The sequence below is a fragment of the Plectrocnemia conspersa genome, unplaced genomic scaffold (genome assembly GCF_051122295.1).
Source record: "Plectrocnemia conspersa isolate PC_06_02 unplaced genomic scaffold, ASM5112229v1 ptg000009l, whole genome shotgun sequence".
Taxonomy (NCBI): domain Eukaryota; kingdom Metazoa; phylum Arthropoda; class Insecta; order Trichoptera; family Polycentropodidae; genus Plectrocnemia; species Plectrocnemia conspersa.
In genome coordinates, this window is record NW_028277173.1 from 12,387,397 (window position 1) to 12,401,853 (window position 14,457).

A 14,457-nucleotide genomic window follows, 5' to 3' on the forward strand; every position below is an offset into this window, starting at 1 on the left:
TCCATTATCGTAGGGAGAACATCCTATGGATGTAATTAATAAGACAAGATCAAAGATAAATATTTATGTATAGAGATAATTGAACTGATAGCCAGACAGAGGCAGGAAATGACCAAAAACAAAAAAGGTTATACACGCGACTAAAAACTTTTACGAGCAAGGCTCAAAAAGATGTATTTTTAGTAGTGGAAGTGATGTGGCGGTGTAAAACATGACTAAAAATCAAAAGCGACACTTCTGAGGATGCTTGTGTATACTTTTTTTGGTTTACTTATTTTGGGAGGTAAAAAAATGAATGAAATATTCTTTCAGTGTAAGTATTGAGATATTCATTTTAATATAATATTAGACTAAAAATAAAATGAGACAAATATTATTGGATCAAGAGAGTTTATTCCTTATATTGTTGATTTAATAGAGTAGTTAATACTACTACAAAATACTATTATTCATGATATTATAAGGTTTGATTCAGTTTTTGAGAATATTATTGAAATATACTTACTTCCTTGATGCGGATCTCCTACAACGGGAAACCCCGAAGCGTTCAAGTTGGCATTTTTGGGCCGGTCGCCTAGGCGGTGGACCAATAGCCGTCTGAAAAAGATAAAATATTGGAATTAGTAAAATGTTCACATTTTTCCCCATCTCTATTAGTATAGATAATGATATATCGCAAGTATTGAATTGATAGATCGTCACTCTCCAGGTAAGCATTTATAGTTTATCTTCTAACATATGTAGTACACAAGAATAGAAAAACAAAAAACAGGAATTTCTTCTGAATAACCGAATAAATAGTTTACAATGAAAGAATATGCAAAAATTGACATTATATGCTGGCATATTTTTTTCAAACATTCAACGTGATTTTTAAAAGGGTGTAACTAAAAATCTTTTAATATTTATCTAATCAATAGCGTAAACGATTAATGAGATACCAAGATATACAATCTTCATGAACATATATAGTATGGAGTTTCAAAACCTCTCCAAATCAGTATCAAATTCCACGCTATCCTATAAAAAGCGCGTCTTTTTATCCCCCTTATCCATTTCCAAGAATCACAACAACAAGAATAGCTTTAACTACCTCGCCATATATACCCTGACATGCGATCCAAGAATAAGATTGAAGACTCGTTTCTACCATAAAACTAAACAAATTTATATATCAAAGATCGATCTGTTGACACTTTGAAACTATTTTTCATAAAAGATTCCGCGATGATTGATATACTATCCTAACTGGAGACTAATAAAAAATAATTTCAAACCCTGACGCCTCTGAAGTTAACTCTTTTTGAAACGGTTCCAAAAAACAGGTTGTTAATCAAGATGCTGACTGATTTGAGAGCAGTCCGGAAATAGTAACTATTAATTGGGTGCATCCAAGGGTCGGATTAACCACGATGTTTAACCGACACGGTTATCTTTACGCTCAATTAAGCGGCAAGGAACGTTTCGTTTAATCTGTATTTTTTCTCATTGTGCTAGAAAACAAAGTCATTATGAGCACTCCAAATGAGCAAAGTTTAGGATTTGTTTATCCGGGAAACGAAAACGTCCGTGTTGGTGCATAATGAATGCACAGATTAAGATAACTGGCACGATTCTAGTTAAAATGCCGATAACCAAAAATGCGTTAATTAATTCTTAAGAAGTGGATTATGTTATAAAATTTGGAATTGGGGGCAAATTCGTGTAATAAAATTAATTCTACCGAATTCCAAACACAGATTAATTTTAAGTATCACATATTAAGGGTGTTTATCAATCGTTAAAATCTAGACGCATAAATCAGTCCGATCTAAGCTCAAGTTATCTAAAAAAAATCGCGCTTTAAATAAATCACTTTAACGATGGGTTTCCAGTTAAATTAAAATACACGTACTAAAATTAAAAAATAATAGTCCATATATTTTTTAATAATTGTTAAAATTGAAATATATCAGTTTCATTGGTAGCAATCTATTTTTAATAGCGTTCTTTATGCTGTACAAGATCTATGCAACAAAGATAAGATATAAAATTTACACTGATTCAAATGTTGTTCGTTTTTATAAGGTCTTGTTTATTTTTAGGCATATGTGATTTATTTTTGACTTTTAGATTAATTCTCAGAGCATAAGTTTTTATATACATATTTGAATCTTTGTGGCAAAAAAATTATAATTATTTTAATCACAGCGGAATGATATATGCCCATACAATAACACAATTTTATATAAAAAATATTTTTGCTATAAAAAAAATATTGCAATTGGGGTGAGGATTTTAATATTCAAAGTTTCATTTTATCTACTCAACTTATACTATAGCATCGAATACTGAGTCAAAGCTGAAAAACGTAAAAATATTTCACCTTACCCTTTTTAGAAATTGACTAAATCGGAAAAATACAAATGACAGATTTGTAAATTGAAATATATGAAAAAATCTTGAATATCAATAATTACACAATCGGTATACTTTTAAATGCGCAATGTGTATCAGATTTTGTAACTCTAGTGCAACAGATAATTCAATAGCTTCGCTGTGAAATGCAAGAGCCTAACAGCTAAAATGTGGAAGAACAGTTTGTGTGGTGGTTTTCCACCACCTATGCGTATAATCACAAAATGAGAGGTCTCGTTGACAATCACTTGAACAACGAAAAGGGAGATCTCTCACTCTTTAAAATATCAAAGCCGGTACAAAAGTTAAAACCACACATCATACAATGCAAGAGAAATTTTGGAACCTCAAACAAACACCGTCAACAATATAAATCGTGCACGGACATAGAATATAACACAATCCTTCAAAAACAACGCTTTGTATGAGAAGATGCACGCCAGACAATACATCGACCATGCTTCTTATTACCGTTGTTTTTGAAGATCATTGGTTAGCGATCGCTTAAGGAAAAACCTAGAAAGTGGTTTCTCTTGAGGCGTAAGCACATTTTGAAGGTGTGTTCAAGAAGCGATGCAATTGGTTCGTAAATACCCAGGGCCAGCCTTAAGGGCAGGCAGTACAGGCGAATGCCTGTACTGCCTGCCCTTAAGTCTGGCTACTTATTTAAAATTAATTTATTTTAAAAAAAATGTTTAAAAAAAATTCAAATTTATTTATTAAAAATTCATTTGTTTGAAATTTTATTATTTAAAATTTATGCATTCAAAATTTATTTAATAAAAATTAGAAATTAGAATTCCATTTATTATTATTTAATTTAATTTATGTATTTAAAATTCATTTGAAAAAAAAATATTTTAAAATTAATTTATTTTAAAAAAAATGTTTAAAAAAAATTCAAATTTATTTATTAAAAATTCATTTGTTTGAAATTTTATTATTTAAAATTTATGCATTCAAAATTTATTTAATAAAAATTAGAAATTAGAATTCCATTTATTATTATTTAATTTAATTTATGTATTTAAAATTCATTTGAAAAAAAAATATTTTAAAATTAATTTATTAAAAAAAAAAATTTGAAAAAAAAATTCTAATTTATTTATTTAAAATTCATTTGTTTGAAATTTTATTATTTAAAATTTATGCATTCAAAATGTATTTAATAAAAATTAGAAATTAGAATTTAATTTATTATTATTAAATATAATTAATGTATTTAAAATTCATATGAAAAAAATTCATTTTAAAATTAATTTATTAAAAAAAAATTATTTGAAAAAAAAATTTAAATTTGTTTATTAAAAATTCTTTTATTTGAAATTTTATTATTTAAATTTATTTATTTGAAATTTATTTATTTAAATTTATTTATTTGAAATTAATTTATTAAAATTTTTATATGAGCCTAGATTTGTTATGCCAAAATAAAGTGGTACTTGGGTAACACTTGCGTGACTCTTTTTATTTCGCCTGGCATCCCTCGCCCTGTTCGCGCGCGTCACGGGCTCCCGTAACCACGTAAGCAACTTTGTAATTCAATAAAATATTACTGCAGCGTCTCAATCTGTGTGTAATTGCAACCGTTACCACGACGTCGCTAATAGTTATTTATTTAAAATTTACAAATTTAAAATTAATTTATTTAAAAAAAAATTGTTTGAATAAAAGTTCAAATTTATTTATTAAAAATTCATTTGTTTAAAATTTTATTATTTAAAATTTATTCATTCAAACTTTATTTAATAAAAATTAGAAATTAGAATTTAATTTATTATTATTTAATTTAATTTATGTATTTAAAATTCATTTAAAAAAAATTCCATTTAAAATTAATTTGTAAAAAAAAATTATTTAAAAAAAAAATTCAAATTTATTTAATAAAAATTCATTTGTTTGAAATTTTATTATTTAAAATTTATTCATTCAAAATTTTATTATTTAAAATTTATTCATTCAAAATTTATTTATTAAAATTTAAAATAAATTTCAATTTATTATTGTTTAATTTAATTTATGTATGTAAAATTCATTTGATAAAAATTCATTTAAAATTTTATGTACTTTATATATTACAATTTATTTATTTAAAATTTTATAGGAGCTCAGCATTGTTATGGCCAAAAATTTAGTAGTACTTGGGTAACACTTGCGTGACTGTTTTTATTTCGCCTGGCATCCCTCGCCCCGCTCCCATAACCATGTCAACAACTTAAGCAACAACAATAAAATATTACTGCGGCGGCTCTTTGAGACGTTAACTTTGGCCTAGGAGGTTTTAACTGGATCGATAAAATTCGCAATTTGCAAAAAATGGCAAATGTTTTAATGCAAAGTTGTGTATTAGATTGAGTTCTATAAAAAGTTTAAAGAAAGTGTTTGTCTCATATTATTATTTCGAAAGTTATTTGAGACGTTAACTTTTACCTAGGAGGTTTTAACTGGATCGATAAAATTCGCAATTTGCAAAAAATGGCAAATGTTTTAATGCAAAGTTGTGTATTAGATTGAGTTCTATAAAAAGTTTAAAGAAAGTGTTTGTTTCAATTTAATATTTCGGAAGTTATTTGAGACGTTATCTTTTGCCTAGGAGGTTTTAACTGGATCGATAAAATTCGCAATTTGCAAAAAATGGCAAATGTTTTAATGCAAAGTTGTGTATTTGATTGAGTTCTATAAAAAGTTTGAAACAAGTGTTTGTCTCAATTTATTATTTCAAAAGTTATTTGAGACGTTAACTTTTACCTAGCAGGTTTTAACTGGATCGATAAAATTTGCAATATGCAAAAAATTGCAAATGTTTTAATGCAAAGTTGTGTATTAGATTGAGTTCTATAAAAAGTTTAAGGAAAGTATTTGTCTCAATTTAATATTTTCGAAGTTATTTGAGACGTTAACTTTTACCTAGGAGGTTTTAACTGGATCGATAAAATTCGCAATTTGCAAAAAATGGCAAATGTTTTAATGCAAAGTTGTGTATTAGATTGAGTTCTATAAAAAGTTTAAAAAAGTGTTTGTCTCAATTTATTATTTCGAAAGTTATTTGAGACGTTAACTTTTACCTAGGAGGTTTTAACTGGATCGATAAAATTTGCAATATGCAAAAAATTGCAAATGTTTTAATGCAAAGTTGTGTATTAGATTGAGTTCTATAAAAAGTTTAAGGAAAGTATTTGTCTCAATTTAATATTTTCGAAGTTATTTGAGACGTTAACTTTTACCTAGGAGGTTTTAACTGGATCGATAAAATTCGCAATTTGCAAAAAATGGCAAATGTTTTAATACAAAGTTGTGTATTAGATTGAGTTCTATAAAAAGTTTAAAGAAAGTGTTTGTTTCAATTTAATATTTCGGAAGTTATTTGAGACGTTATCTTTTGCCTAGGAGGTTTTAACTGGATCGATAAAATTCGCAATTTGCAAAAAATGACAAATGTTTTAATGCAAATTTGTGTATTTGATTGAGTTCTATAAAAAGTTTAAAAAAGTGTTTGTCTCATATTAATATTTCTGAAGTTATTTGAGACGTTAACTTTTTCCTAGGAGGTTTTAACTGGATCGATAAAATTCGCAATATGCAAAAAATTGCAAATGTTTTAATGCAAAGTTGTGTATTAGATTGGGTTCTATAAAAAGTTTAAGGAAAGTGTTTGTCTCAATTTAATATTTTCGAAGTTATTTGAGACGTTAACTTTTACCTAGGAGGTTTTAACTGGATCGATAAAATTCGCAATTTGCAAAAAATGGCAAATGTTTTAATGCAAAGTTGTGTATTAGATTGAGTTCTATAAAAAGTTTAAAACAAGTGTTTGTCTCAATTTATTATTTCGAAAGTTATTTGAGACGTTAACTTTTACCTAGGAGGTTTTAACTGGATCGATAAAATTCGCAATTTGCAAAAAATAGCAAATGTTTTAATGCAAAGTTGTGTATTAGATTGAGTTCTATAAAAAGTTTAAAAAAGTGTTTGTTTCAATTTATTATTTCGAAAGTTATTTGAGACGTTAACTTTTACCTAGGAGGTTTTAACTGGATCGATAAAATTTGCAATATGCAAAAAATTGCAAATGTTTTAATGCAAAGTTGTGTATTAGATTGAGTTCTATAAAAAGTTTAAAGAAAGTATTTGTCTCAATTTAATATTTTGGAAGTTATTTGAGACGTTAACTTTTACCTAGGAGGTTTTAACTGGATCGATAAAATTCGCAATTTGCAAAAAATGGCAAATGTTTTAATGCAAAGTTGTGTATTAGATTGAGTTCTATAAAAAGTTTTAAGAAAGTGTTTGTTTCAATTTAATATTTCGGAAGTTATTTGAGACGTTATCTTTTGCCTAGGAGGTTTTAACTAGATCGAAAAAATTCGCAATTTGCAAAAAATGGCAAATGTTTTAATGCAAAGTTGTGTATTAGATTGAGTTCTATAAAAAGTTTGAAACAAGTGTTTGTCTCAATTTATTATTTCAAAAGTTATTTGAGACGTTAACTTTTACCTAGCAGGTTTTAACTGGATCGATAAAATTTGCAATATGCAAAAAATTGCAAATGTTTTAATGCAAAGTTGTGTATTAGATTGAGTTCTATAAAAAGTTTAAAGAAAGTATTTGTCTCAATTTAATATTTTGAAAGTTATTTGAGACGTTAACTTTTACCTAGGAGGTTTTAACTGGATCGATAAAATTCGCAATTTGCAAAAAATGGCAAATGTTTTAATGCAAAGTTGTGTATTAGATTGAGTTCTATAAAAAGTTTGAAACAAGTGTTTGTCTCAATTTATTATTTCGAAAGTTATTTGAGACGTTAACTTTTACCTAGGAGGTTTTAACTGGATCGATAAAATTCGCAATTTGCAAAAAATGGCAAATGTTTTAATGCAAAGTTGTGTATTAGATTGAGTTCTATAAAAAGTTTAAAAAAGTGTTTGTCTCAATTTATTATTTCGAAAGTTATTTGAGACGTTAACTTTTACCTAGGAGGTTTTAACTGGATCGATAAAATTTGCAATATGCAAAAAATTGCAAATGTTTTAATGCAAAGTTGTGTATTAGATTGAGTTATATAAAAAGTTTAAAGAAAGTGTTTGTTTCAATTTAATATTTCGGAAGTTATTTGAGACGTTATCTTTTGCCTAGGAGGTTTTAACTAGATCGAAAAAATTCGCAATTTGCAAAAAATGGCAAATGTTTTAATGCAAAGTTGTGTATTAGATTGAGTTCTATAAAAAGTTTTAAGAAAGTGTTTGTTTCAATTTAATATTTCGGAAGTTATTTGAGACGTTATCTTTTGCCTAGGAGGTTTTAACTAGATCGAAAAAATTCGCAATTTGCAAAAAATGGCAAATGTTTTAATGCAAAGTTGTGTATTAGATTGAGTTCTATAAAAAGTTTGAAACAAGTGTTTGTCTCAATTTATTATTTCAAAAGTTATTTGAGACGTTAACTTTTACCTAGCAGGTTTTAACTGGATCGATAAAATTTGCAATATGCAAAAAATTGCAAATGTTTTAGATTATTATTATTATTATTAGATTGAGTTCTATAAAAAGTTTGAAACAAGTGTTTGTCTCAATTTATTATTTCGAAAGTTATTTGAGACGTTAACTTTTACCTAGGAGGTTTTAACTGGATCGATAAAATTCGCAATTTGCAAAAAATGGCAAATGTTTTAATGCAAAGTTGTGTATTAGATTGAGTTCTATAAAAAGTTTAAAAAAGTGTTTGTCTCAATTTATTATTTCGAAAGTTATTTGAGACGTTAACTTTTACCTAGGAGGTTTTAACTGGATCGATAAAATTTGCAATATGCAAAAAATTGCAAATGTTTTAATGCAAAGTTGTGTATTAGATTGAGTTCTATAAAAAGTTTAAAGAAAGTATTTGTCTCAATTTAATATTTTGGAAGTTATTTGAGACGTTAACTTTTACCTAGGAGGTTTTAACTGGATCGATAAAATTCGCAATTTGCAAAAAATGGCAAATGTTTTAATGCAAAGTTGTGTATTAGATTGAGTTCTATAAAAAGTTTTAAGAAAGTGTTTGTTTCAATTTAATATTTCGGAAGTTATTTGAGACGTTATCTTTTGCCTAGGAGGTTTTAACTAGATCGAAAAAATTCGCAATTTGCAAAAAATGGCAAATGTTTTAATGCAAAGTTGTGTATTAGATTGAGTTCTATAAAAAGTTTGAAACAAGTGTTTGTCTCAATTTATTATTTCAAAAGTTATTTGAGACGTTAACTTTTACCTAGCAGGTTTTAACTGGATCGATAAAATTTGCAATATGCAAAAAATTGCAAATGTTTTAATGCAAAGTTGTGTATTAGATTGAGTTCTATAAAAAGTTTAAAGAAAGTATTTGTCTCAATTTAATATTTTGAAAGTTATTTGAGACGTTAACTTTTACCTAGGAGGTTTTAACTGGATCGATAAAATTCGCAATTTGCAAAAAATGGCAAATGTTTTAATGCAAAGTTGTGTATTAGATTGAGTTCTATAAAAAGTTTGAAACAAGTGTTTGTCTCAATTTATTATTTCGAAAGTTATTTGAGACGTTAACTTTTACCTAGGAGGTTTTAACTGGATCGATAAAATTCGCAATTTGCAAAAAATGGCAAATGTTTTAATGCAAAGTTGTGTATTAGATTGAGTTCTATAAAAAGTTTAAAAAAGTGTTTGTCTCAATTTATTATTTCGAAAGTTATTTGAGACGTTAACTTTTACCTAGGAGGTTTTAACTGGATCGATAAAATTTGCAATATGCAAAAAATTGCAAATGTTTTAATGCAAAGTTGTGTATTAGATTGAGTTCTATAAAAAGTTTAAAGAAAGTATTTGTCTCAATTTAATATTTTGGAAGTTATTTGAGACGTTAACTTTTACCTAGGAGGTTTTAACTGGATCGATAAAATTCGCAATTTGCAAAAAATGGCGAATGTGTTAATGCAAAGTTGTGTATTAGATTGAGTTTTATAAAAAGTTTGAAGAAAGTGTTTGTCTCAATTTAATATTTCGGAAGTTATTTGAGACGGTAACTTCTGCCTAGGAGGTTTTAACTGGATCGATAAATTAAAGGCGCAATATTTAACTAAAATTAATAAACAATATTGTTGAAGAATATAATATGATATTATTTGCCGCGTTAATGCGCTGACGTAAATGAATAATAAAATTAATTTAATAATAAATCAAAAATAATTTCCTAATTAATTTAATATATAATTTAATTAATTAATTTAATTTAATAATTAATTTAAATAATTAAATAAATTTAATTATTAATTTAAATAATTAATTTAATTCATAATTAAATAATTGAATATTTAATTCAAAAAAATAATAAAAATTTAAATAATTAATTTCAATAATTAATTGAATTCAATAAATAAATAATTGAATATTTAATTCAAAAAAATAATTTTAATTAATTAAAAATTTAAATATTTAATTATATTTAATAATTAAATAAATGAATAATTATATACTAGTAAATTGTAAATCAAGTAAAAAACTGCGATCGTAAGTCTGCGGGCTTCCGATTTCCTTACTTTCTGGGCCGGCCGGGCCGGGCGAGTGTTCGGCGCACGCGTGACACAACTACGGCGGTGACAGGCGAACGCCGCAACTGGCCGAGTCGCTCACGACAGACTCACGCGGAATTTTTAAAACTGCGATCATGAGTCTGCGGGCTTTCGATTTGTGCTGCCCAGCCTGGACCGGCCGGGCTGGGTGGGTGTTCGTTTCGCGCGTGACACGGCTACAGCGGTGACACGCGAGGCGCCGCAACTGGCCGAGGCGTCACGACCGACTCACGCAGAATTTTGAAAACATTAATATGTCACAACCCGTGGTCCGATCGTATCGAAGCCGGTGGCAAACTTTGAGCGCTGCTTTGTTCATTATTGAATTAAATTTATTATTTAAAATAATTATTAAACCAATTATTTAAATTATTCATTAAATAAATAAATTATTTAAATTCGTTTTTGATATATTTATTAAATGAATTATTAAATTTAATTATTTATTTAAATTACTTGATAAATTCACTATTAAATTATTTTAAATTAATTATTCAATATTTTAAATTAATTATTATATAATTTAAATTAATTATTAAACTTAATTCATTATTGAACTAAATTAAATTAAATTAAATCAATTATTTGATATCTCACTTTTTTTTAAATATATTCTGAGCTCATGTAATGAGTTATTAAAATATTAATAGGGGGGGCGGGTGCAAATTTAGTTTTTGCCTGGGGCGCCAAATAACATAGGGCCGACCCTGTAAATACCAGATTCACTAAAACGAGCAATATAAAAGATGGTCACATCGGGGCAGACTCGGACAGACACGGGCAGAGCCACAGAGTGGCAGAGGCAGATTGACACGTGAAACATCAGCAGATCAACGGAGAGCGCTATAGATCCATGATTACTGACTTTTTCGTTCCCCAATTGGATGGCATTAATATAGAAGAGCTTTGGTTTCAACAAGACGCCGCAATATGGATAATTCAGAGATGATGGACGACTTGGAAGCCATCATTCGCCGCGTTATTGCCAATATACGGCCCCAGCTGCTCGAAAAATTTGACTTTCAGATTGCACTTTATTCGAGCGGCGCCCATATGCACGAAATCATATTTAAACACTAAAGGCATAAAAGTATCTATCCAATAAAGCCAATACCACTATTTTTCTGTGTTTTATTTCAGTTTAAAGTTCTATACCTCTAAAAAAAAAACACCTTTGCATAGATATGTATATAAACGTAAAAGTGTACAAACAATGGGTTGAACCTTTGAAATAATTTTAGTAAAACTTTTACTACAACTTCTGCACAATATTACAATTTATTTTAAATAGGCTTTTATATTTTTACTAAGTTTTAAAGTGAATATCGAGTACTTTTCGATATACATACTTTAATGTAAAAATTGAATAGTTGTCTATAGCAATATATTCAAAATTCTAATCAAATAGCATACACACTGTTTAGATTTTGACACAAGTAGAAATGATAACAAGAAATGTGCAATAGTAATATGAATGAAAGTTAAAGAAACTCAAAAGTGTGTCAACTTGGCAATACTCGGAAACTCTTGTCTTTAATTCCTATTAATATGAAAGGCACGGCACGTACATACATATATACAAAATAATCAGCGTTTAAAATCATATTGCATAATAAAATAGTTATAAATAAAGTAAATTTAATTGAATTTTCCAATTATTAACATTAACCAACAACTACTAATATCAGCATAGTTAATTTTATATTTATAATAAAAAATACACCAATATATGTATCCGATGTGCAATGTTACTGTTATCCCGTTGTAATGATTTGGGTTAGCGCCTGTCATGTTACAGCTGTTACAATGATAATAATATTCATGAATGGAGTACTCAATCGAATTGCCAAAAATAACATTTTATTAGTACATACATAAAAAGCACTCAAATAGCTTTCCATCATTTTCGTCAAGCTGCCAAATAGTACCTTCGCATGAACGGAAGTAAACAAATGGAACAAAGCGGAAATAGGACACATTTGGACATCGATTTAACACCTTAACCGGAACACGACCCATAACGATGAATACAAAAGTTTGACCCTTCGTTTAACCTCAAACTTAACATCGCCAGTCGAGAGTGATGATACCGATGATCCATACATCATTCGAAATATTACTACAACTTGTATTTCCTGAAGATCCATCAAGATCTCAGATTGATCGGCAGAAAGATTAAGAACGGACCAAATCAAGTTAAGACCGTTTAAAAGGCTTTCGCCACTTACCGTTAGCTTTAGGCGAAAAATATGATATATATGAAGCGAAGAATAAATATTAAAGTCAACTTCCCACACGTTTCTGTGTTATTAAATGTATTAATTTAATATTCAATTTTCGGTTCTCGCTATATGGCATATGAATATGAACACCTCAGGCTATATGGATCACATTGAATTAATAACCTATACATACATATACATTTTATATTAACCCTTGTTTGTATTATAGAATAAAAGCGGTCAAAAATTGCTTCCGTTTGTTTATATAAATATACACAAAGGGAATTGATCGCAGTGTCACTTAAATTGAGTTAACTGTGATAAATTGATGTGCGTTAAGTCGATCAATTGTTGGGTTAAATGTCATTTATTTATAATTAAACCATTAAATATATTTTTAATTACATCGACGCCCATAATCTAATAAATCAGACCAAACTGGTTACCAGATATAGACATTATAATGAATGGATCGATTCGCATAATCAAAAAGATCCTACGCGTTGGCAATTAATTTTAATAATAATTGCTATGAAATAAACACGTTTTCTATATATGTAGTAGTTCTTTAGCAAGTAGCGCATTTAAAAGTAGCCCAGATTATGTATTAAGTGGTGATCTATGATATTGTTACTAATCTACATATCTAATTGATTCCCTATATAATGAAAATTTAATTGTGGTATAAAAAAATAACTGGAAAATATTTTTAACATATTTTCACGAACCATTAATTTTCTCATCATTGAAATTGGTTTTCTTTGTTTTTGTAGCATTAGTAGTTAATTAAACATTTTTTCAAACAACCTTTTAAATAATTGTGTAACCGCATTGAAAACATTTCCAAAATAAATATTTTTAATTTAACATTCAAGTACATAGTTTAAAGTGTTTTAAAATTTTCTATAATTTTGAAATTGTATTCCAATTTATTAGCAACATGACAGACGTTAGCCCAATACGTTACAAAGTAGTACTACTAAGTGAGATCAGTCTGTAAATCATTGACAACAAATTAATCAATTATAAATTATTATTACAGATTACAATCAATATATGTCACTATGCGATTTTATTCTGAATTATTTATAACGATATTTATCCGTCAGAATAGGATGTTCTAGGAAAATCTAATCTGTGATAATTTATTGAAATTATAATTAAATAATAATCACTAATTCCAATCTCCCCGAAAAACACAAAGATTCATATATGATTCGAACCTAGTTCTTTCAGATATTACCGACTTTTACTACTTGGTAAATCATGCTGGTACAACCCATTATATTTCGTTAATAAAATAAACATTATTTATATGGTAATGCACATTTTTTAAGGCAAGGGGAATTCAATTTCTATGGAAAAAATCTGGGAAAAGTTAAAACCAGATTTTAAATGCATCGCCTGTTATATTGTACAGTACAAATTTATAGATATTTACTTTAAATCTACCTAATTATAATATAATATAAAATTGTGTAAAACTAAATATATAGTCAAATGTTGAAATATTGATTTATTGGTTTATTTTTCTCAGGTACAAATTTATTGTTAAACCAAAAAATATCTTAACTCGCTTTTAAAAATAGAATGATTAATTTAAATTAAAGCGTCCCAAAAGAATTTTGGCCCACTTCCAAAACTTTCCACATATCATCCGCATAATCTAACGATGAACGATGACCAATTATGCAACCAATGTCCAATCCTTTACTTCCTACTAACACATACCAAATCCGACAATAAAATCCAACGCACGATAAAGTTCCAAATTTAATGTATCCGCCCATGATTATTTTTGGCCTGAATTAAAAATACGTGATACCCCACAAACGCCAAGGAATATTATTATATAATGCCAAGCCCTATAATATTCCCCCTTCTGACAGTGGCACAAACCTTTGGTTTCGTAGTCGTCGAAGCGTAGCACTAAAACTCCCATTACGATCTGTCTGCCGGTGGTTGACAGTTCACACGTGCTCTCGCTAGGAATGCACTTTTATTATGTTTACACAGCCGTGGGTGTTTCGGACACGCGATACTTTACTACTAGTACTAAGGGCTGAATGCATCATCCGAAAGGTGTGGCAATCGGTTAGCACGTGTATGTTTCATACACGTATTATATAATATATACAGAGAAATATTTTTTTGTTCAACTTTTTTAGGAATTATTAAGTAGTGAGCTCCTGGGAAGCAAAAACAATAATGTAAAACGACAAAACACATAATCGATTTACATGCACATATAAATTTAAAAAG

General features: G+C 28.0%; 1 protein-coding gene across 1 annotated transcript in view; it reads right to left on the reverse strand.

Moving 5' to 3' along the window:
* Positions 1-14,457, reverse strand: part of klar (klarsicht) — a 210,741-nt gene that overhangs the window by 136,751 nt on the left and 59,533 nt on the right. The window contains exon 3 of the mRNA XM_088193582.1: positions 506-597. Coding sequence (XP_088049708.1) covers positions 506-597 — 92 coding nt within the window. The remainder of the gene's footprint in view (positions 1-505; positions 598-14,457) is intronic.